The sequence below is a fragment of the Equus przewalskii genome, chromosome 12, assembly GCF_037783145.1.
Source record: "Equus przewalskii isolate Varuska chromosome 12, EquPr2, whole genome shotgun sequence".
Classification (NCBI taxonomy): domain Eukaryota; kingdom Metazoa; phylum Chordata; class Mammalia; order Perissodactyla; family Equidae; genus Equus; species Equus przewalskii.
In genome coordinates this window covers 26325906-26352069 of record NC_091842.1, presented here as the reverse complement: position 1 = coordinate 26352069, position 26164 = coordinate 26325906, and the positions used below count along the sequence as shown (strand labels likewise).

The window sequence follows — 26164 nt, the reverse complement described above, 5'->3', positions numbered from 1 at the left end:
CTTTTCTCTTATTTTCTAGAAAAGTTTATGCAGGAATGGTATTTTTTCTTAAGTGTTTGGTAGAAATCATCAGTGAAGCCATCTGGTCCTGGAGTTTTCTCTGTGGGAATGTTTTAAAGTACAAATTCAACTTAATATATAAAGAACTTTTCAAGTTAGATATTTCTTCTTGAGTCAGTTTTGGTAATTTGTGTCTTTCAGAGATTTTTTTTCCATTTTGTCTAAGGTGTCAAATCTATTGGCAGAGAGTTGTTTACAATATTCTTCTATTATTCTTTTAATATATTGTCTGTAGAACATATAGTGATATTATCTCACTCATTCCAAATATAGGTAATTTGAGTCTTTTCTCTTTGTCTTTCTGATCAGTATGACTGACTTTTTTACTGAAATGCATTGGTCTTATCAAAGAACCAGCTTACAATTTTGCTTAAAAACCTCAAGTTCACTTTTATTAACCACATTCTATAGATTAGAATATAGATATGTGGGGTTAAAAGTATTGTTTCTTCAATACTTTTTTTCTCCTCTTCATTGTTTTTTCATGTAAATACACATGTGTAAAGCATTTAGAGCTGTGCCAAGCACCAAGCAAATGAATGATTAATTAAGCTATCAAAGTCTTGGAAATAACCAAAACTCCTTGTCATTTTTATTCTTTTCCTACCATAGGGAACTATTGTGTGAGTTAAATGGGCTATGGAAATTTTATTCTGGTTGTTTTTCTCTCTCTCTTTCAATAGTTGCTTTAAAATTATCTTGTTAAAGAAAATTTTATTCTGAAGAAACATATTCTTCCCCAACTTCATGATTTGCATCCTATGCTGTGCTAGATCCACTGTCCGTGGCCCAGAAATCCACATCTAATATGCTGATATTAATCTGTGTGACTAGTTGTTCATTTCTCAGAGATTCCTCTTCTATCTTCCATGTCCAAAATATTTAATAGGAAGAGTGATGAAAATAATACCTATTTCTAAATCCTTACATTTCCTATTTTAGCCTTAATATTAATGATATATTCATTATTCTTGGTTTCTTCTGACAATGTCATTTGTATACGTATGATATGGGATGGGCAGATGTTGTGATAAGTTTAAGCAGCTTCTCTAATGTGCTTCTTTCAGAGACACTCTGCACTTCCAGATTTATAATTACCATACTGTGCTAAAAGTACCCACCAAAACATCTGTCTTCTAACTCTGTTGAAGGATTGTTCATGTAATTGATGTCCAGCTGTAGTTTCTTTCATTTCCCTGACTCTCCCATCATGACTAGGGTCGAGGTTCACCCCAGCTGTCTCAATACTGTTCCATGCTCCTTCTTCTCAAGAAGGTTCATATTTACTCTTCAAATGAATATAGCCCACATGGAGCATTTCTTCTTCCTTTTATTCCTCTTCTAGGAAACAATTATTTATTTTCATATCTCTTCATTTACTAGAATCTTGGTTGCTTGACTCTTGTGTCTTATTTCCTTCATTCTATCCAGGAACTCTATATTAGATGGAAATATAGAACGATGTCCTACAAGTCCTTCATCTCCTATAGTATACGGCAGCCACCTTGCATCTATGGGATATCTAGGTAGTAATAACTTCAGACAAGACAGTGAAAATGGCACACTCCCTGAAGGTCAATGATGAGTTCCCTTAGTTTCCATTTCTCCTAGCTTGGATGGGAATCCCAGGCAGAATTACCATCTGTGCATCTCCCCTCTATGATTAATTTGGCTAACTACTGAGATCAAAATCTCTGTTTCCTCTGTGTCCTTGTCATCCTTGCTCCAAGAGTTGCCATTTAAACTATGTTTTTCTTTCATCATCTTAATATTTCCCTGGACTTCACTCACCATACATAAAATTTGCACCCTACAAACATCTTACCATTACTTATCCCTTATTAACACTAGGAAGCTACATAGCCACTAGGTTGCAAACCTCCTTCCAAAAAAGAAAAAAAAAAAAACGGAAAGAAAAAGATCGAACAAGCCTTGAATGAACTTGAACTTATGAGGCAATCCTCTGTTCAGTGAGAGAAAGCTTCAGCCGTGAACTTCTCAACTTTAGTTGGTAAATGACAGTTACAACTGAAGATCTGGCTTGTTATCAAAATACTACTCACTAAACTTGCTAAATATGGTAAGTTAAAAATGATTTCTGGTCACTCAAACCACCCATCTAGAACTCTCTGAATCTATACCTGTGTGCATATTCTTTGGGTAGGATAAATGATAATTCAGCTCCAGTACAGTTTTCCAAAGTGGCGTCTGGAATATGAGACTGAATCATCGCAGAGACCTTTTCAACATCACAATGTGGTTCCCTCTCCAGGACTATGTGATATCCAGCACCTGAGAGAAACCATTTAGAAGACCAGATAAAGCAGTTTTGTACATTTACATGTCCTTGTAAGACCAGATTAGGCTCTCTATGATTCAGGTCAACTACGTCCACAAGGAAGAAGACATGGTATGTCACAAGACAAGGCTCATACCTAAAACTTCCAAATGCTGCTCCAAGAACCAAGACATTGGGTAAATAGCAACTTCCTATATAATTTCAATAATTTCCTTAGTGAACAATAATAATTTAGTGTATATAACCAGATACAGCGGATATATTAAGAAAGGCCCTGTAATTTGGCTACTTATTTTTGAAGCTGTAATCTTGATAAATATTCATTTATTATCATTGGTTGTCCACTGTGTATCAGGCATTAATCTAGGCCCCGAGGATAAAGCAGTGAATAAAGCAGACAGAAATTCCTGCCCTTATAAGCATTACTTTCTAATCAAAGGAGACAGATAATAATATAGAAGAATAAGTTAAAATATATATTGTGTTAGAAAAAATAAGGCAGAGAATGGAGATATGAAATGTTGAAGGAAGGTTGTTAAATTTTAGACAGATCCATGGAAAGCCTAACTGAGAATATATGTATATATTTTTTTTTTTGAGGAAAATTAGCCCTAAGCTATCATCCACTGCCAATACTCCTCTTTTTGCTGAGGAAGATTGGCCCTGAGCCAACATCCCTGCCTATCTTCCTTCATTTTATATGTGGGATGCCTGCCACAGAATGGCTTGATAAGCAGTGCATAGGTCCGTGTCTGGGATCCAAACCAGCGAACCTCAGGCCTCTGAAGTGGAGCACGTGAACTTAACTGCTGCACCACTGGGCCAGCCCCTCTGAGAATATAATTTTTGATTAGAGAACTTAAAGAAATCAAACTCTTATACCTAATTAGTGCTTAGTTAGCCTATAGAGAAAGTCTTTTCTGAACTTGGAGGAAAATCTCATACCTTTTAAATGTAAACATTTTAAATGGTCATTGTATTTGCATTTATGTTTCTCATTAAGATTTTTTAGAAGTGACTAATAGGTCTTAAGCATAGATAGTCTGGTTTATTTACCTGGCTTATAGTAGGGAAGACACTGTTATTGCATTTTACAAATGAGGCAACTAACATCCAAAGGATGAATTGACTTACCTTTATTTACTAGCTACGGGAACCAAAACTACTTTTGGTTTACTTACAAAAGGATATGTAAATTGTTTTTCATTTCTCAGGAATCATGACATAATAAGCTTCTCAACTGTCTTGTCCTCTTAAGGCTCTAATCAATTGAAAATGCCTCCTTCTGCAGTGAGGCAAGGTACCTAGTGGGAGTTGAATGCTGACACCAACATGGAATTTCCTATGCAATCAAAGAAGCAAACACAAATCCTAGGCTTTTGATTAAAACATAAGAAGTCCAGTGTAAACATATTTAAGGTTTAGCATCAATAAGAAGGGATCTGAATGTCCCAAAGTATTACAACTTTTAAAATATCTACTTACATGTTATGTACTATTTTACCAATAATTAGTAAAATTAGTGAATGCTATGAGAAATTATTATAAATGATTTATTTATCAAAAGCATAGCTGTTTAAATCATGTGGCTTATAATCCAGGCATGCCCACTTCTGATGGCATGAATCTAATTTTGGATGTAGAACCCCTTATAAGTCAATTGTACAAACTCAGACCTGTAAGGTGAATAAACTTTGAAGAACTAAATGGGTATATAAATATGACTTTAGATAAATTTTTGATATATCTGCGCCCAAGTTTTGTATTCTATAAAATATAGTTCTTATTTGAATATTAAATATGATATATAAAGTGGATACCATAGTAACTAGTATAGAGAAAATAATTAATGAGTTGAATGATCTCAAATACTGAATAAATGAATAATGAAGCAGTCCATCCTTAATTATTTCCAGGTATACTCTCCAATTTTAGATGTCTATTATTGTAATTTTAGCCCTCAATAATTCACTGTGTGATGTTTCAGTTTTATCTCCTAAAAAAGCCATATACTTATCAAAGTTAAGGACTGTTTTACTCCACTAATATGATTTCTTCATTCTGCACTACCTCCTTACTGTCAAATGCCACATTTTAGAGTTATGTCATCACACTGGGGATTTGATATTGGTTTGGCAAACAAGAAACTAGAATCAGAGATTATTGACTTCTCTACTTCCTCTCCTCATCAACCAATCAATTACTCAATAAAATAAATCTATCTGGAGGCAAACTGCATTCCAGGGACACAGAAAAATGTCAGTAGCATGCCCTTTGTAGGTTGATAAAAGTATTTCCTGAGTCTGAAGGTATGTGTTGGAGAACAAGTGATAAGTATATATAGGGAATATCCAGATTGCAAGGGACCTTAAAAATCAATTAGAATAGCTGAGACCTAATTAACAGGACAGAGGGAGTCACTGAAGTTTTGGCAAAATATAATTAAAATCATGTTAGAAGAATATTATTAAAGCATCAATATCCTAAGAATGATCAAAGAGAGAAAGACCATATATTTGTTTCAGGAAGACTGAAGAGCCACAGCACTGCAGGGTCCCCTTGACCATGATGGCAATGCGGTCACCCAGGATCTCAGCTTCATCCATGTAGTGGGTGGTCAGTAGGATGGTACGATTGTGTTTATTCTCCTGAAGGAGATCCCAGATGACTCTCCTTGAGACTGGGTCCATGCTAGATGATGGTTCGTCAAGTATTACTACCTAAAAACCAGAAGAACAATTCCATGACCATTCATAATTGATGCTATGCTACTTGTAGGATAACTTACAGTTCTAAGAGAATACATTTAAGCTAAGATACAGAGTCTAGACTAAAAATAGTGAGAAAAACTCTAGAAAAATAATAATAACAATCCCAAACCATATTATAACAGCTGAGCCAATAATGCAAATTCCTTCTGATTAACATAAGGCAATGTTCCTTTAAGATTTATGGTATCACAAATATCAACTCTCAGGTTTTTGTCAGCTGAGTTTTCTAGACGAGCTGGCAAGAACTCATTTTTAGTGCATTTCTCTTTCTCTCTCTTTCATTCTCTCCTTTTTAATACCTCAGAGTCCCCTAAAAGTGCTATAATGATGGAGAGTTTGCGCTTCATTCCTCCACTCAGTGACTTTGAAAAAGTATCACGCTTTTCTAACAGGTTAAAAGTAGACAGCAAGCGGTTAATTTCCATAGGATACACCTTTCGATGTAGTCTTTTTACCTAGAAAGAGGAGCCAGAATTTACATGGTGCATCCAACTTTATCTTCATTAAAGTTCTTAGATTATAACTTTTCTTATATATCTATATAGATAAATGAAGTTTCTTTCAACTATATCCTTAAAACATTTTACAGCAGCTCTTACATCAGCTATAAAAGTGTCTTCTTCCCATTGCCTCCCTTTATGTCTAAAGGAAAGTTCCTAAAAAAACAAATTTTCAGAATTTATAGACACACGAAGCTCATGAACAGAGGGAGAAAAGAAAGGTATCTGTAGCTTCTGGGTATTATGGAGTAAACATACACACCCTTTTATCTCCCACTCAAATCAATTATGAAACCTGGAGAAATATAAAAAGTAAATATCAGCTGTTGGATCAGGAAGAACACCAGAATTTGAAGTACCACTGAACCAGTGTTGAGTTTACCATTTTTTCCATTCTGTATCCCCTAGCCTGAACTCAAAGTGATCCAAAGCCTGGAAATGAGCACTGTAGTGCAGGTAGAATGAGATTAAGGACAAACTCTCTAGTTCTGGCTAGAGGAGTGGAAAAGGGAAAACTCCTAAAGCTCTGAGAGAATGTGGGAGGGGCAATCCCATTTTTCCCTCTATTCTCTTGTGCCCTGGTTCATGGGAAATCTTGTGGCAGGGAGGGTGGCAAGAGTAGAAAAGAATGGGAATCCTGCAAGAGCCAAAACTCTGAGAGAGAGGAACATTCTTGTCAGTTCACTGGAGCTATGGCTCCAAGAGGACAAGGCCAAACCCAATTGCTTTTTACCACTCTCTCTGTCTTTCTGTCACTTGGATGTGGCACAATCATGAAAGCGGGTGATTTCTGGCTAGAGGGCTGAGAAAGGAATCCTGGGGAGCCAGAAAATACTGGGAAGATAACAGGAGAGTGGAGCAGGAAAGTGACACCTTTAAAGTTGTTTATGAACTCATGTGTCTACCTCATCATTTGCTTACATGGATCTAATCCTATCAGCATACCAAGTTTTAAAAATTATGCTAATGAGAAAACCTCTACCCAGGTGTGAGCTGACCAATGGATAACACATACATGGTAGAGACTGGAATAGCACTGCAAAGACTTGGAAACTGACATTGGAACCACAGCCCACAGGAAAGATATAAACAAGATGCAGAGTCTCATGAGGTATTGTTGAAAACATACAGGGTATAAACAAAAAATACTTGGCAAACAGAATCAAAAAATCTCAACTCATGTAGGGAAAGATAATCAACAGAAATCAATTAAAGGATGCCACAGATGTTGGAATGAATATATAAAGTATCATCAACATATAGAAGATATAAGGAAGAAACTAATGGAAACTTTAGAACTAAATATCTAATAATTAAAATAAAAAGCTCATTTGGTCTACTCAGTAGCAGAATAGAAGTGATAGAGGAAAGCGTCAGTAAATTGGAAGGTAGATCAATAGAAATTATCCAATCTGAACAGCAAAGGGAAGAATGACTGAAGAAAAATGAAAAAAGCCCAAAGGGCTTTTGCGACAACAAAATGTCTAACATTTATGTCACTGAAGTTCCAGAAGGAAAGAAGAAAGAGTATGTGGCTGAAATAGTATTTGAAGAAATAATGACTGAAAACTTCCCATGTTTGGTAAAACATACAAACCTACAGACTGAAAAAGCTGATTGAGCCTCACCCAGAAAAACTCGAAGAAATCCACACCAGACAAATCATAACCAAATTGCTGAAATGTAAAGACAAAGAAAAAATTTTGAAAGCACCCAGAGAAAAATGACAAACTGCCTACAGGGGAACAATTCAGGTATCTTCAGATTTCTCATCAGAAACCATCATATCCAGAAAGTGGAACATTTTGAAGTGCTGAAGGAAAAGAACTGTCAACCCAGATTTCTACATCAAGCAAAAATATACTGAGGAATGATGGTGAATTAGATACTTTCAGGTGAAGGAAAACTAAGAGAATTCATAGCCAAGAGTACTGATCTAAAAGAATTGCTAAAGAATGTTTTTCAAACAGAAGAGAAATGATACAGAAAACTTGGAACATCATGAGTGATAAAAGTACAACAGAAATGGTAAATGTAATAATTATTTTCTTATGATTCTTTAAACATGCTAGGTGGTTTTAAGCAAAAAACATAACATTGTCTGATGATGTTTTCAATATATGTAGGTATAATATATGACAACTTTAGTGTAAAGGGAGGAGGATGAGGAACATACAATGTACTAAGGTTTCTACATTCCAAATAAAGTTGGAAAATATTGATTCTAAATAACTGTGAAAAGCTAAGTCTGTATTTTATAATCCCTAGAGTAACCACTAAAAATGTGTACAAGAGATATAATAAAAATCACAAAGAAAAATCAAAATGGAATACTAAACAATGTTCAGATAATTCCAAAGAAGACTGAAAAGGGGAAACAGAGGGAAAAATGCAGTAAAAATAAATAGAAAAGAAACAATAAAGTGGTAGACTTAAATGTAAATATATCAATAATTACATTAAAAATAAATGGTCTAAACACATCAATTAAAAGATAGAGACAGATTATATAAAAACATGATCTAACTATACAATGTCTACAGGAAACTCAAAGTTTAATGATATAGGTAGGTTTAAAGGGAAATGTTGGAAGAAGATATACTATGTGAACACCAATCAAAACAAAGTTGGAATGGCTATATTACTATCAGAGAAGGTTGACTTCAAAGCAAAGAAAATTACCAGAGACAAAAGAGGGATATCACATATTGATAAGAGAATCATTTCACGAAGAAGACATAACAATCCTAAATGTGCATGCACTTAATGACAGAACTTAAAACACAGACAAAAATGAACAGAACTGAAATGATGAAAAGAAAAATATATGATTACAGTAGGAGATTTCAATACTCCTCACTCAGTAACAGAACTACTAGACAGAAATCAGCAAATAGAAGAATTAAACAACAACATCAAGTTTATGAGTCTATTTGATGTTTATAGAAAATTCCAACCAAACAGCAGAAAACATATTCTTCTCAAGTGCATATAGGACAGTCACCAAGATAGATCATATCCTGGGTCATAAAACCTTAGCAATTTTAAGTCATTCGAAATCACACAAAGTATGATCTTTGACCAAAACAGAATTAAACTTAAAAATAACAGAGAGAAAACAGGACAACTTTACATCACTTGGACATTAAAGAACATACTTGCAAATGATCTGTGAGTCACAGAAGCTGTTTCAAGGAATATAGAAAATATTTTGAACTGAATAAAAATGAAAATATAACAAATCATATTGAAACTTATGGATTGTAGCTAAAGGAGTGCTTAGAGGAAAAATCATAGCAATAAATGCTTACGTTAGAAAGCAGAAATGCCTCAAATCAATGATCTGACCTTAAGAAACAAGAAAAAGAAGAGGAAAACCTCCAAATGAAGTAGAAGGAAGAATATAATAAATATATAAGCATAAACAAATGAAATAAAAAACCAAAATGTAATAGAGAAAAAGCAATGAAGCTAAAAGCTGGATCTTTAAAAAGAATCATGAAAACTGGTAAAATTCTAGTACGAACAACAGAGAAAAAAAGAGAAGTACAACTTACCAATATCAGGAAGAAGAGAGGGTATTACTACAGACTCCACAGACATTAAAAGGATAATAAGGGAATACTACAAAGAGCTTTATGCATACAGTCATCAACTTAAATGGAATAGAGCAATTCTTCAAAAATCACTAAGTACAATAGCTCACCCAATATGAAATAAATAATCCAATATGAAATAAATAATCCTGTAACTATTAAATAAATTGAACTTTTTTCAGCTTTATTGAGATATAGTTGACAATTAAAAATTATAAATATTTAAGGTGTACAAGTTGATATATGTATATGTACATATATACGGATGTGTATATATATATATATATATACACACACACACACACATTATGCAATTATCACCACAATCAAGCTAAGTAACATATCCATCACCTCACATAGTTTTCATTTTCTTTCCTTTTTTTTGTGGTGAGAAACACTTAAGATCAATCCTGTTAGCAAATTTCAGTATACAATACAGTATTATTAACTATAATCTCACTCATGTACATTAGATCTCCAGAAATTATTCACCCTGTGTAACAGACACTTTGTACCCACTGACCAACATCTCCCCATTTATCCCTCCACCCCTAGCCCTTGGCAACTACCATTCTATTCTTTGCTTCTATGAGTTTGACTATTTTAGATTCCACATATAAGTGAGGTCATGCAGTATTTGTCATTCTGTATCTGGCTTGTTTCATTTAGCATGATGTCCTCCAGGTTCATCCATGTTGTCACAAATGTCAAGATTTCCTTCTTTTCTTAAAGCTGAATAACATTCCATTATATAGATATACCCCATTTTCCTTATCTATTCATCTGTTGATGGACATTTAGGTTGTTTCCATATCCTGGCTATTGTGAATAATGTTGAAATGAACATGGGAGTGCAGATATCTCTTCAAGATTCTGATTTTGTTTCCTTTGGATATATACCCAGAAGTGGGATTGTTGGATCATAGACTAGTTCTTAAATAAATTGAATTCATATTTAAAAACATCAAAAACATATCTCCAGGTTCAGATGGTTTTACTAGTGAACTTTACTTAATAGTTAAAGAAGAAATAAATTAAAATTAAAATTAATTAAATAAATATGAATTAAATTAAACAATTCTTCATAAATTCTTCCAGAAAATAGAAAAAGAGGGAGCACTTCCCAACTCATTTTATGAAGCCAGTATTACCCTGATACCAAAGCCAGACAAAGGCAAAACAAAAAGAGGATACTAGAGGCTAACATCCCTTATAAACTTAGCTCTGAATGAAATATTATCAAACCAAATTCAGTCATGTGTTAGCAAAACCCATGACTAAGTGAGATTTATCCCACAAATGTAAGGCTGGTCAATATTTGAAAATCAATCAAAGTAATTTATCATGTTAACAGTCTAAAGAAGAAAAATCACATAATCATTAACAGATATATAAAGAGTCTTTGACCAACTGCAACATTCATTTATTAAAAACTCTCAGCAAACTAAGAATAGAAAGGAACTTCCTCAAGGTGATAAAGGGTGCCTATGAAAAAAATTTTTAATGGTGGAAGACAGAATGCTTTCCTCTTAAGATCAGGAACAAGTCAAGGATTCCCACTCTCAATAACAATATTCAACATCATACTGTTCCTAGCCAGTGCAACAGACAAGAGAAAGAAATAAAGAGCACACAGATTGGCACAAAAAACCAAAACTGCCCTTATTCTCCGATGGCATGATTGTCTTTATATAAAAGGAAACTACAAAAATCCCCTCCTAAACCTAATAAATGAGCTTAGCAAGGTCAGAGGTTAATAGGTCAACACACAAATATCAATCATTTTTTATGTAGAAGCAATGAGTAACTAGACATCAAAAAATTTTTAAAGCTCCAAATAATGAAATACACACGCACACACACGCACACACACACACACACACACACACATTAACTCTGGTAATATGGTATTGGATCTATATATTGAAAACTAAAAATGGTGATAAAAGAAATCAAAGACCTAAACCAATGTAAAGAGATACTGTGTTCAAAGATTTGAAGTCTCAACATAGTAACAATGTTAATTATCTCCAAAGTGATATATAGATTTAATGTAATACCAATCAAAATCACAGCAGAATTTTTGTAGATATATAAAAAATAATACAAAAATTTATCTGGAAGGGCCAAGAAGCTATAATAGCTAAAACACTCTTTTAAAAAATATAGTTGTGAATAGTACTATCCGATATTAAGACATACTGTAAAGCTACACTAATCAGTTCAGTGTGGTATTTGCAAAGGGATATACACATAGTTCAATGGAGGAGAAAAGAGAGTTCAGAAATAAGTCCATATAAATATGGCCATTTGATATTTGACAATGTGCAAAAATCATGAAAGCAGAGTGTTTTCAAAAAATGGTGTTAGAACAATTGGTCACCCAAATGCAAAAAAATGAACTTAGACCTAAACTTTACAGCTTTATATAAAGACTAACTCAAAATGGATCATAGATCTAAGTGTAACATGTAAAACTACCAAAATTTGGATGAAAATACAGAATAAAATTTTCATGTCCTGGGGTTAGGCATGAGCTCTAGAAAAGACAGCAAAGGCAAGATCCATCAAGAAAAAATGTGATAAATTAGATTTCAACATTAAAAAATTTCCTCTGCAAAAGACATTGTCAAGAAAATGAATAGACAGGCTACAGATTGGGGAAAATACTTGCAAAGCACATATCCAACAAAAGACATACATCCAGAATATACAAAGAACTTTCAAAAATTCAGTAATAAGAAAATGAATAACCCAAATTAAAAAAATGGACAAAGGGGGCCCAGCCCAGTGGCATAGGGGTTAAGTTCACAGGTTCCACTTCAGCGGCCCAGGGTTCACAGGTTTGCACCTGGGTGAGGACCTAGCACTGCTGGTCAAGCCATGCTGTGTCGGCATCCCACATAAAATAGACGAAGATTGGTACAGATGTTAGTTGGCTCAGCAATAACCTTCCTCAAGCAAAAAGAGGAAGATTGCCAACAGATGTTAGCTTGGGGCCAATCTTCCTCACACACACACACAAAAGGACAAAGGGCCTGAACAAATATTTCCTCAAAGAGGCTATTAAAATGGTAAATAAGCACATGAAATATGATCAACATCATTAGCCATTCATGAATTGTAAATTAAACCCATGATTAGATACAACTACACACTTATTAGAATGGTTAAACTTAAAAAAGAAGTATTAACAATACCCAATTCTAGCAAGGACGTGGAGCAATTGAAATTCTCATACTTTGCTGGTGGGGGTGCAAAATGGTACAGCTACTCTGGAAAGCAGTTTGGCATTTATAATATGATCCAGTAATCCTACTCTGAGAGTGATTAAAATTTATGTTTACATACAAAAAAAAAACTGTACGTGAAATTCAGAACAGCTTTATTCATATGTGTGGAGCCTGGAAACAACCCAAATGTCCTTCAGTTGGTGTACTGTGTTACATCCAAATGTGAAATATTATTCAACAATTAAAAGAAACATATTACCTACTACACAACCATGGATAGATCTCATAGGCATTATGCTCTAAGTAGCTAATCTCTAAAGGTTACATACTATATGATTCTATTTATATGATATTCTCAAGAAGACAAAACTATGGTGATGAAGGATAGATCAGTGGTTACCAGGGGTTCAGGGGAAGAGGGATGACTACAAAGGAGTGGCATAAAGGAATGTTTTGGGGTGATGAAACTGTTCCGTATTCTGATTGTGGTGTTGGTTAAATGTATTAAAATTCATAGATCTGTACATTAAAAGAAAAAAGTTAAATTTACTATATAATTTAAAAAAATCTCTGACTTACCACAGCATAGAAAAAAAGGTGTTCTGATACTGTCAAGTCATTAAACAACAAGTCATGCTGTGGGCAGAAGCTCAAGTTTTTTCGAATCTCAATTATATTCTTCGAGATGTCATATCCATTAATATAGACCTCTCCTCTGGTGGGAGGGTAGCGACCTACAAGGAAGCAGAAGACATAACAAAAGCTGTGCTTTGGTGAGAACATAAGACGCTGCAAATCAGCACCTCAAATTCAGTCTACTGGTGGATTACTCAAAAGATTTAGCACCGTCTCCTGCATGAGAATAGTTCAGGAAAATTATAGTTACATCTGGGTGGTAGGATTAGCTAGCTTTTGATTTTCTTTCTTTTTCTTATCTTTTTTATATTAATTTTCTACGAGTATGGACTATATTGGAGATAAAAACATTTAAATAATTTGCTATCTTCCAATATATTTGCATTGTCATCAGCCAGTTAAGATATTTGTGAACCATGTTAGGTACTGTGTAGATGCTATGAAAAACATATCTGGAATATGTAACTTTTGTCCCCAAGAAACTTAAATATTAATAACAACCAGTCCAGATTTTGTGGGGAACTATTTGGTAATATGTAGAAAAGAAACTATAAAACCATTTAAACCCTATGAATCATTTATCCTGTTTAAAAATATATATCCTTTTGAAAATTGAGATATAGTTGACATGTAACATTCTATTAGTTTTAGACGTACAACATAACGATTCAATATTTGTATATATTGCAAAATGATCACCACCTAAGTCTAGTTAATGTCCATCACCATACATAGCTACAAATTATTTTTCTTGTGATAAGAACTTTTAAGATTTACTCTCTTAGCAACTTTCAAATACACAATACAGTATTATTAACTATAGTCACTATGCTGTGTATTATCTACCCATGACTTATTTATCTTATAACTAGAAGTTTTTCTTTTTGGCCCTCAAATACCATTTAGCCCAGCTCCCATCCCTCACCTCTGACAACCACCAATCTGTTCTCTGTATCTATGAATTTGTTTTTTTAAGATTCCACATATAAGTGAGATCATACAGTGTTTGTCTTTCTCTGACTTATTTCACTTAGCACAATGCCCTTAAGGTCCATCCATGTTCTTGCAAATACCAAGATTTCCTACTTTTTAATGGCTGAATAATAATCCATTGTGTGTGTGTATATATATATTCATTGTGTGTGTGATCTATATCTATATGTTTATCTATATCACATCTTTATCCATTCACCATTAATGAGAACTTGCATTTCTAACATATTACCAGGTGATGCTGATGATGGTGCTGGTCAGAGGACCATACTTTGAGAACCACTGAGTTAGGGTAAAGGCTAAACTGCCACATCAAAGAGGCCCCAAAGAAGTTTAAAGATAGAGATTTTGCATTCATATGATTATCCCAAAGTGAACAATCCAGTTGGTAGGAAGATCAACTCTACATTTTCTTTATTCATTCATCTGTTGATGGACACTTAGGTTGTTTTCATGTCTTGACTATTGTGAATAATGCTACAATGAACATGGGGATGCATATACTTTTTAGAGATAGTGTTTTCATTTCCTTCAGATAAATGCTCAGAGGTGGAATTGCTGGATTATATGGTAGTTATATTTTTAATTTTCTGAGGAACCGCCATACTGTATTCCATAGTGGCTGCACCAATTTACATTCTCACCAATAGTGCCCAAGGGTTCCCTTTTCTCCACATCCTCATCAATACTTATTTCTTTTCTTTTTGATAACAGCCATTCTAACAGATGTGAGGTGAGATTTCATTGTGGTTTTGGTTTGCATTTCCCTGAGGGTTAGTGATGTTAAACATCTTTTCATGTACCTGTTGGCCATTTGTATGTCTTGTTTGAAAAAACGTCTATTCAGATCCTCTGCTCATTTTTTATTTGTTTTTCTGCTATTGAGTTATACAAGTTCTTTTTAATTTTTGGATATTACTGCCTTGTCAGATAAATGATTTGAAAATATTTTCTCCCATTCAGTAGGTTCCTTTTCATTTTGTTGATGGTTTCCTCTGCTGTGCAGAAACTTTTTAGTTTGATGTAGCCCTACTTATTTATTTTTGCTTTTGTTGTCTTTGCTTTTGGTGTCAAATCCAAAATATCATCACTAAGATTGATGTCAATGATCTTACTGTCTATGTTTTCTTCCAGGAGTTTTATGGTTTCAGGGCTTATGTTCATGTCTTTAATCCATTTAGTTAGTTTTAGTGTATGGTGTAAGATAGTTGTCCAGTTTCATTCTTTTGCATGTGGATGTCTAGTTTTTCCAAGACCATTTATTGAAGAGATTGTCATTTCCCCATTGTATGTTCTTGGCTCCTTTGTCGCAAATTAATTTACCATACATTTGTGGGTTTATTTCTGGGCTCTAGATTCTGTTCCATTGCTCTACATGTCTGTTTTTATGCCAATATCACACTGTTTTGATGACTATAGCTTTGTAATATAGTTTGAAATCAGGAAGCTTGATGCCCCCAGCTTTATTCTTCTTTCTTAAGACTGCTTTGGTTAAAAAACTGTATAGGTTTGTTTCTGGTTAGAGTTAAGTTGTTATCAGCTTAAATATAATAACTATAAAATATTTTATGTAAGTTCCAAGGTAACCACAAAGAAAATACCTATAGAATACACACAAAAGAAAAAGAAAGAAATCAGAGCCTGTCAATACAAAAAGTAATGATACGCAGAGGAAGACAGCAAGAATGGAAAAGAAGGACAAAAGAACTACCAGAAAGACAGAAAACAATTTAAAAATGGCAATGGTAAGTGCTTCCCTATCAATAATTTAACTGTAAAGGAACAGAATCAAAAATATATAAAGTGGCTGAATGGATAAAGTAACAATATCCAACTACATGCTCTCTACAAGGAACTCACTTTAGATTTAAGGACATACACAGGCAGAAAGTAAAGGCATGGAAAAAGATATTCCATGCAAATGGTAACCAAAGAGAGCAGGGGTGGTTATACTTAAACCAGACAAAATAGACTTTAAGTAAAATCAGTTGAAAGAGACAGAGAATAATATTATACAATGATTATATAATGATTTTATCATATAATGATAAAAACAGTAAAGTTGCAGGAAGATATAATAATTATAAATACATGCACCAACATCAGAACTCCTAAATATATATAGCAAACATTGACGGAACTAAAGGGAAGAATAGATAGAAATATTATATTACATGGAGACTTCAATATCCCATTTTCAATAACAGATAAAATAACCAGATAGATGATTACCAAGGTAACAGCAGAATTGGATAACACTATAGACCAAATGGACCTAAGAAACCTTTTATCCAACAGCAGAAAATATACATTCTTGTCAAGTGCACACAGAACATTCTCCAGGATAGACCATATGTTAAGTCCCAAAACAAGGCATAAAAAATTTAAGATTGAAATAATACTAAATATCTTTTTAAACCACAAAAGAATGAAACTAGAAAGCAATAGCAGAAGGAAAACTGGACAATTTATAAATGTGGAAATTTAATTTTTGAAAAATCACATTCTTGAAAAAGCAATAGGTCAAAGAAGAAATAAAAAGAGAATTAGAAAATATCTTGAGTCAAATGAAAATGAAAACACAACATATCAAAACCTATGGGATGCAGCAAAAACAGTACTGAGGCAAGATTATATTGATCAATGCCTACATTAAAAAAGAAGGAAAAAAACAACCACCTAACTTTACACCTCAAGGAACTATAAAAAGGGCAAACTAATTCCAAAGTTAGCAGAAGGAAAGAAATAACAAGAGGTAGAGAATAAATAACCAAAATTGAGACTAGAAACACAATAGAAAAAAATCATTAAAATTATTTGAAAAGATAAACATAATTGACAAACCTTAACTAGACTGACGAAAAAAGTGGGAAGACAAACAGAATCAGAAATAAAAGAGACATTGCAACTGATGTCACAGAAATAAAAAAGATCATATTTGTAAACCATACATAGTTAACCCTCTGTATCTGCTGGTTTTGCATCCAAAGATTCAACCAACCGCCATATGATCCAGCAGTCTCACTTCTGGGTATTTATCCAAAAGCACTGAAATCAGGATCTTGAAGAGATATTTGCACTGCTATATTCATTGCAGCATTATTTATAATAGCCAAGATTTGGAAACAACCTAAATGTCCATCTACAGATGAATGGATAAATAAAATGTGGTATATATACACAATAGAATATTATTCAGCCTTAAAAAAAGGACAGATGGAGTGATGTTAGCATCATGGTGACATAGATGTCCCTCATTTTTGTCCCCTACTCAACAAAAAAGAAATTCAGCATTCACCCACCAACAAAAGTGCTTCTGTTGGAGTTGTGGGATCCAGCACCATATGTCAAGGTACCTGGGAGAAGTCTTGCCCACCTGGACATTCGATAATAGGCAGACAGACCTCAGTACCAATGGTGGAACCTGGAGTAGTCTGTGAATTGGTTCCAGCCCTTCTTGGCTGTGGTCTGGGAACACCTGGAGAACACTGACTTGGGCAGTCACCCACGAATGAGATAGCCTTTATGGAAGTCCAGGTTTACAGAAGAGAAGTTCCAGCATCCCGCTTGAGCAAAAAACATGAGTTTGGACACATTGGAGTGCTAAGAGGAACAGCTTGACTTTGCCAGCATCACTCCTTCCCCAAGACGGCACAGCTTAGGGTCAAAGGAGACCCTGGACTGTGACTTCTGTCATGGGAAAGAGGGAGAGATGTTGGTCAAAGGGTAGAAACTTCGAGTCAGAAGATGAATAAATTCTGGGGATCTAATCCACAGCATTGTGAATACAGTGAACAATACTGTATTATATATCTGAAAGGTGCTAAGAGAGTAGATCTTAAATATTTTCACCACAAAAAAAAATGGTAACTATGGGATGTGATGGAGGTGTTAGCTAATGCTACAGTGGTAATCATTTTGCAGTATATAAGTCTATCAAATCAATATGTTGTATACCTTAAAGTTACACAATGTTATATGTCAATTATATCCCGGTAAAGCTGGAAGAAAAGAATGTGTTCCTTTTAGCAAAACTGCATTTGCATAAAAATTCCTAGAGGATTCATCAAAACAAAGTCAATGTGTTAATGAAAATATTAGGAACAAGTAAGTCCCTAGGGAAAAACCCCCAAAAACTTAAATGGTCATAGATGTATGGGTTTATTTCTGGATTCTCAATTTGATTCCTTTGGTCTACAGGTTTATCCTTATGGCAGTAACAGTATAGATTTGTTGAGATTTTCTATTTCTTCTTGAATTCATTCAGGTAATTCTGGTGTTTCTAGGAATTTGTCCATTTAATCTAGGTTATTTAACTTGTTGGTGTACAATTGTTCATAGTATTCTCTTATAAGCCCTTTTCATTTCTGTAAGGTTGGTAGTAATTTCTCCATTTCCATATCTGATTTTAGTAATTTCAATCTTCTCTTTTTTCTTAGCCAGTTTAGCTACAGATTTGCCACTTTCTAGAAATCTTTGTGAAAAACCAGCTTTTGGCTTTGTTTATTCTATGGTTTTTCTACTCTATGTTTTTTCTCTGTTATAATTTCCATTATTTCCTTCCTTTGGCTATCCTTGGGTTTGATTTCCTCCTCTTTTTCTAACTCTTCAAGGTGTAATGTTAGATAATTGATTTGAAATTTTCTTCTTTTCAATTCCAATTTCTCTTACAATTTCTTCTTTGTTCTCTTGGTCATTAAAGAATGTGTTGCTTAATTTACATAAACTTGTGAATTTCCCAATTTTCTTTGTGCTATTTATATTTCTAGCTTGTTCCTTTGTGGTGGGAAAAGATATTTTGCTAATTTCAATCTTTTAAAATTTATCATGACTTGTTTCCTTGCCTAATGTATCATCTATCCTGGAGAATGTTCTATGTGCAAATGTGTATTCTGTTGTGTGGAGTGTTCTATACATATCTGTTCTGTCCAATCTGTTTAGTGTGTTGTTCAAGCTTGCTATTTTTATATTACTCTTCCCTGTTGTTGACCTATCTTTCTTTGAATTTGGGATATTGAAGTAAAATTTTGCTTCATATATTTTGGGGCTATGTTGTTTGGTGCATATATATTTATGACTTATCTTTTTGATGAAACCGACCCTTTAATCAATATATAATGTCTTTTATCTGTCTTTTTTTACAATTTTGACCTTAAGTCAACTTTGTTTGATATTATAGTGAACTCAGGTCTATTTCGGTTACTATTTGCATGCAATCTCTCTATCTTGCAACTTTAAATCTATTTGTGTCTTTGGATGTTAAATTGAGTCTCTTGTAGACATTATATAGTTTGGTCTGTTTAAAACATCCATTCTCCCAATCTCTGCCTTTAGGCAGGATAGTTTAATTCACTTACATTTAAAGTTATTGCTTCTTAAAATTACTTTTATCATTCTGCTTTGTTTTCTGTGTGTCCTGTACTTATGTCCCTCACTTCCTTTATTACTGCCTTAATTTTCACTTAGTTGATTTTTTAGTGAACCATTTTGAGTCTCTTTTCATTTCCCTGGTGTACAATTTCTAGATATTTTATTTGTGGTTACCATGGGGATTATACATAGATATTAAATTTATTATAATTTAGTTTGAATTGATAACTACTGAACTTCAGTAGCTTATAAAAACCTTGTTCCTACACATCTCCATCCTCTCCACTTTATGTTGTCATAAATTACATGTTTACACATTGAGTGCCCCACAAAATAATTTTATGAATTTGTCTTTGAAACCACATATGAAAATGTAAGTTACAAACCAAAAATACAGTAATACTGGATTTTGTGTCTGCCTATACAATTACTTTCACTGGAGACCTTTATTTCTTCATGCTAGCTTCAAGTGACTGTCTAGTGTACTTCCATTTTTACCTGAAGGACTCCTTTTACCATTTCTTGTAATGCTAAATGTCATGCTAATGAACTTGCTTGGCTTTTGTTTATATAGGTATCTTAATTTTTCTTTTATTTTTGATGCACAGTTTTTCCAGGCAGAGCATTTTTGGCCAAAAGATTTTTTTCTTTCAGCACTTTAAATATGTCATCCCACTACTTTCTAGTATCCATGATTTCTAATAAGAAATCATTTAGTAACTTTTGAGAATCCCTTGTATGTGAGAATCTCTTGTATGTGAGAAGTTATTTCTTTCTTGGTGCTCTCAAAATTCTCTCTTTGTTTTCTGACAGTTTGATTATAGTGTGTATTGATGTTGAATGCTTCAAGTTTATCCAGTTGGAGTTCAATGAGATTTTTGGATGGGCAGATTTAAGTATTTCATCAAGTCTAGGAAGTTTTGGGCCATTGTCTTCCAATCTATTTCAACCCCCTTCTCTTTCTGCTCTCCTTCTTGGACTCCCCTGTTTGGTATATTTGATAGTGTCCTATGGGTTCCTTAGTCTCTCTCACTTTCTTCATCTTTTTTGTTTCAGTTCTTTAGACTGGATAATCTCAACTGTCCTACCTTCAAATTCAATGATTCTTTCTTCTGCTTGCTCAATTCTTCTGTTTAACCCCTCTAATAAAACTTTCATTTCCGTCATTGTACTTTTCAGGCCCAGAATTTCTGCCTGGTTCCTTTTTAAAATTGCTACCTCTTTATTGATACTTAATTTTGTCCTCTGTCATTTCCCTGATTTCCTTAGTTTTTGTGCAGGTTTTCTTTAATTCTTTGAGTATATTTGAGACAGCTAATTTAAAGTCATTGCCTAGTAAGTCCTTTGCCTGGACTTCCTCAGGGCTGGTTTCTGTCAATTTATTTTATTCCTTTGGGTGGGACATACTTTCCTATTTCTTTGTATATCTAGTGATGTTTTGTTGAATGCTGGACATTTGAATATTGTAATGTGGTAAGTCTGCAGATTCTCTCCTCTCGCCAAGGTTTTTGATTATTGAAGGTTGCATTCATCCATTTGTTTAATAATTTTTCTAATCTACTTTAATAAAGACTGCCTTCTTTGTCTTGTGTGATTACTGAAATCTCTTGATCCTTTAGATTGTATACAGGTAGTGTTTTGACAGAGATTTCCTTGAATGCCAGGAGCTAAAGAACAAAACAAAATAAAACAAAACTCTTCCAGTCTTTACAGAGCGGCCTTTGCTAGGAACTCCTTTAACACTCACCAGGCTGCACTGAGCCTAGAGATCAGCCAGAAGTGAAATCATGGGGTCTTCTTAAGTCTTTCCTGAACATGCGTCTTGCCATAAGCATGCAGGTGGCTTTCTAAACTTGTCAGTTCCATAGTTTGCCTTTTCACTCTGTTGATTATGTCCTTTGAAGCACAGAAGTTTTTAAGTTTGATTTAGTCTTATTTGTCCATTTTTGCTTTTGGTATCCTAACTAATAAATCATTGCTAAACCCAATGTCATGAAGTTTTCTCATATTTTCTTATACTAATTTTGTAGTTTTAGGTTTTATATTTAGGTCTCTATTTGACTTTGAGTTAATTTTTCTATATAGTGTAAGGTAAAGTTCTAATTTCATCATTTTGCCCATTTGCAGTTTTCCTACCTCTATCTGTTGAAGAAACTACTTTTCCCATTGAGAGGTTTTGGCACCCTTGTTGAAGATCATCTGAATATAGACACCATGGTTATTTTCTTGGCTCTCTATTTCATTTCATTGGTCTATATGTTTGCCTTTATGCCAGTGCCACATGATTTTGATTACTGTAGCTTTGTAATATGTTTCTAAATTGGGAAGTGTGAGGCCTCCAACTTTCTTTTTCTTTTCAATATTGTTTTTGCTATTCAGGATTCCTTGAGATACCATACAAATTTTAGGATAGATTTTCCTATTTTGGCAAAAATGCCATTGGAATTTTGATAGAGATTGCATTGAATATGAAGATAATTTTGAGTATTATAAATATAATTTAATATAAAGTCTTTCAATCCAAGAACACTAGATGTCTTTATTTCTGTCTTCTTCATTATCTTTCAGCAATGTTTTTTAGTTTGCAGTGTATAAGTCTTATCTCTTTGGTTAAGTCTATTCCTAAGTATTTATTCTTTTTTGATACTGCTGGAATTGAAGTGTTTTCTTAATTTCACATTGTTCATTTTTAGCTTATAGAAATGCAACTGATTTTTGTGTTGATTTTGTATCCTGGAACTTTACTCTATTCACTAATTAGTTCTAACAGGGTTTGTGTGTGTGTGTGTGTGTGTGTGTGTAATCTTTATGGTTTTCCATATATAAAATTCATGTTATTTGCAAACAATTTTACTTTTTCCTTTCCAATTTGGAAGACTTATATTTCTTTTTATTGCTTAGTTTCTCTAAGACTTCCAGTACTACGTTGAATAGAAGTGGCAAGAGTAGGCATCCTTGTCTTCTTCCTGATCTTAGAGGATAATTTCTCATTCTTTCACCATTAGGTATGATAATAGCTGTGGGCTTTTCATATATGACCTTTGTTGTGTTGAAGTAGTTTCCTTCTAGTCCTAATTTGAGTGTTTTTAATCATGAAAGAATGTTGGAGTCCACCAGTTTGTATTCCCACCAGCAGTGTATGAGGGATCCCTTTTCTCCACATCCTCTCCAAAATTTGTTATTTTTTGTCTTGGTAAGGATAGCCATTCTGATGGGTATGAGGCAATATCTCATTGTAGTTCTTTTATAAAGACAAGTTATGTCTTTATGTATTGTGTTCTCATTAACATAGATTCATAATTATTTTTTATGCTTTTGTCTTTTAAGCTCTATATGAGTCAAAAGTGAACTTATGCACCAGAATTAGAATAAAACAGGTTTCTATATTTGTCCATATATTTTTATATGGCTTTTTGTTGCTGTCTGGAGTCCTTCATTTCAACTTGAAGTACTCTCTTAGCATTTCTTGTAGGAGAGGTCTGGTGGTAGTAAATTCCTTAAGCTTTAGTTTAACTGGGAAAATCTTAATTTTTCCTTCATTTTTGAAGTACAGTTTTCACAGATACAGTTTTCTTGGTTGCAGGTTTTTTAAATTTCAGCACTTTGAACTTATTACCACTACCTTCTGCACCTCAAGCTTTCTGCAGAATAATCTGCTGAAAATCTTATAGAGGCTCCATTGCAATTAAAGAGTCACCTTTCTCTGAAATTTTTAGAGTTTCATTATAATGTGTCTCATTGTGGGTTTCTTTCACAGTTGTACTTGTAGCTTGTTGACCTTCTTGGATTTGTATGTCTGTTTCTTTTCCCAAATTTGGGAAGTTTTCAGCCATTCTTTCTTTAAATACTCTGTTACTTTCTCTCTCTCATCTCTGGGACTCCCACAATGCATATAGTAGTCCACTTGTTGGTATCCCATAAGTCACTTGGGCTCTTCTCACTTTTCTTCATTCTTTTCTCTTTTTACTCCTCTGAGTTGATAATTTCAAATGTCCTGTCTTTAAGTTCACTGATTCATTTTTCTGCCTGATCAAGTTTGATGTTGAAATCTTCTAATGAAGTTTTCAATTTAGTTATATTTTTACACCTAGAACATTTTTGGGTTTTTAAAAAATAATTTCCATCTTTCTTAGTATTTTAATTTTGTTTATGCATCATTTTCCTCATTTTATTTAGTTGTCAATTTGTGTTCTCTTTTAGATCATTGAACAACTTTAACATTATTTCTGTCAGGTAATTCAGAGGTCTGTGTTTCTTAAGGGTCAGGTTCTTGAACTCTGTTTTGTTCCTTTGACTGGGGCATGTTTCCTTGTTTCTTTGTATGGCTTATAATGTTTTGTTGAGATTTAAGAATTTAAAAAATGGATACTTTCCTCAGTCTTTAGAGACTGGCTTCATGCAGGGGAAGTCCTTTACCAATCAGCCAAGATAGAGGTTTGGGACCTTTCAAACCTTTTCTGGGGATGTGTCTTCTCTAGGGTTGTGCATGTGCTTTTATTCCAGTATAAATGGTTGTCTTTAATTATCTTAAGTTCCATAAGTGGCTTGCAGGTTTTGGTTTCAGTTTCTATTGTATTTTTCTGCCTATAATCTGTTGTCCCCTTGGCATCTGCCAGCAGAAATGCAGACTTTCTACTGCTTTAAAGAACCTTAAAGTGCTGCAGAGCTTGCTTCTTCTTTCTGTGGATTCCAACCTGACAGTCATACCATGCAGCCACTCCCATTAGTACTCTGTTAAGCAAGAGAGAAATTAGTCCATTGGGCAGTCCCCAGACAAGCCAGAATATTGGGCACAAGTTCCAGTCTTTTCTTTCTGTCCTGACAAAGGAGCTTGAAATTGGGAAGTTTCCTCTTGATTATGCCATGCCATGTGGGGAGAGGGATTAAGGCAAGAAAATGCCTCAAACTTTATACCCCTTTGGATATTGTCTATGCATTCATTTCCATGCTGCAGCTTCTAAACTTGTTTCTAGAGCTTTCAAAAAGGCATTTTTGTCTGTATATTGTTGTTAACTCAGTGTCTCTGTGGGGAATGAGGGCCTGAAGCTTCCAAGTCCAGCATATTGCTGATGTTACTCTCACCTCCTACTCTTTCTAAATTGCCTTTTTGTTCATTTAGCATTGCTTGATTGCTGTAAGTCTCCAAATGTTTCCAGATTTTTGAAAAAATTGGTTTTAACATTTTATGCTTATTTATCAATTTTTCTTGTGAAAGGACTGGAAGTTGGAGCTACCTCCTCAGCTATTTTGCTTAACATAATGCCCTCAAGCTTCATCCATGTTGCTGCAAATGGGATAATTTTCTTTTTTTTAATGAGTGAGTAGCATTCCATTGCATATATATATATCACATGTTCCTTATCCATTCATCAGTTGATGGCCACTTGGGTTCCTTCATATTTGGCTATTGTGAATAATGCTGCAGTGAACATAGGGATGCATAAGTCTCTTTCAATTGCTGATTTCAAGTTATTTGGATAAATACCCAGTAGTGGGAGGGCTGAGTCATACAGAATTTCTACTTTTAGTCTTTTGAGAACTCTCCATACTGTTTTCCATAGTGGCAGCATGAGTCTGCATTTGCACCAGCCGCATATGAGCCTTCCCTTTTCTCCACATCCTCCCCAATATTTATTTTTTGTCTTGGTAATTATAGCCATTCTATCGGGTGTAAAGTGATATCTCATTGTATGTTTGACTTGCATTTCCCTAATGATTAGAAATGTTGAACATCTTTTCATGTGTCTATTGGCCATCTGTATATCTTCTTTGGGAAAATGTCTGTTCATACCCTCTGCCCATTTTTTTGATTGGGTTGTTTGTTTCTTTGCTGTTCAGTTGTGTGAGTTCTTTAGGTATTATGGAGATTAAAGCCTTTTTGGATATATGATTTGCAAATATTTTCTCCGAGTAGGTGGGCTGTCTTTTCATTTTGTTCCTGGTTTGCTTTGCCTTGCAGAAGCTCTTTACTGATGAAGTCCCATTTGCTTACTTTTTCTTTTGCTTCCCTTGCCCAAGTAGACATGGTATTTGAAAAAATATTTCTAAGGCCAATGTCAAAGAGTTTACTGCCTATATTTTCTTGTAGGAGTTTTATGGTTTCACATCTTACCTTCAAGTCTTTAACCCGTTTTGAGTTAAGTTTTGTGTATGGTGTAAGATAATGGTCTACTTTCCTTTTTTTGCATGTAGCTCTCCAGTTTTCCCAACACCATTCATTGAAGAGAATTTCCTTTCTCCATTGTAAGCTCTTCGCTCCTTTGTTGAAGATTAGCTGTCTGTAGAGTGTAGTTTTATTTCTGGGCTTTCAATTCTGTTCCATTGAGCTGTGTGTGTGTGTGTGTGTGTGTTTTTTTGTACCAGTACTGTGCTGTTTTGATTACTAAAGCTTTGTAGTATATTTTGAAGTCAGGGATGGTGCTGCCTCCAGCTTTGTTCTTTTCTCTCAAGATTGCTTTAGCTACTTGGGGTCTTTTGTTGCCCCATATGAATTCTAGGATTCTTTTTTCTATTTCCATGAAGAATATCATTGGGATTCTTATTAGGATTGCATTAAATCTGAAGATTGCTTTAGGTAGTATGGACATTTTAACTATGTTTATTCTTCCAATCTGTGTGCAAGGAATATCATTCCATTTCTTTTTTTTTAAAGGAAAATTTTTTTTTCTGCTTTATCTCCCCAACCCTGCCCCCGTACATAGTTGTA

General features: G+C 34.1%; 1 protein-coding gene across 23 annotated transcripts in view; it reads right to left on the bottom strand.

Moving 5' to 3' along the window:
• Nucleotides 1-26164, bottom strand: part of LOC103567621 (phospholipid-transporting ATPase ABCA3-like) — a 223642-nt gene that overhangs the window by 97826 nt on the left and 99652 nt on the right. For 17 of the 23 annotated variants that reach the window (XM_070568409.1, XM_070568408.1, XM_070568411.1 and 14 more), the window contains 4 exons: nt 13039-13193; nt 5430-5585; nt 4869-5079; nt 2202-2352 (listed from right to left, as the gene is read on the bottom strand). In XM_070568409.1, coding sequence (XP_070424510.1) covers nt 2202-2352; nt 4869-5079; nt 5430-5585; nt 13039-13193 — 673 coding nt within the window. The remainder of the gene's footprint in view (nt 1-2201; nt 2353-4868; nt 5080-5429; nt 5586-13038; nt 13194-26164) is intronic. The other 6 variants (XM_070568430.1, XM_070568413.1, XM_070568426.1 and 3 more) reach the window with 2 other exon arrangements.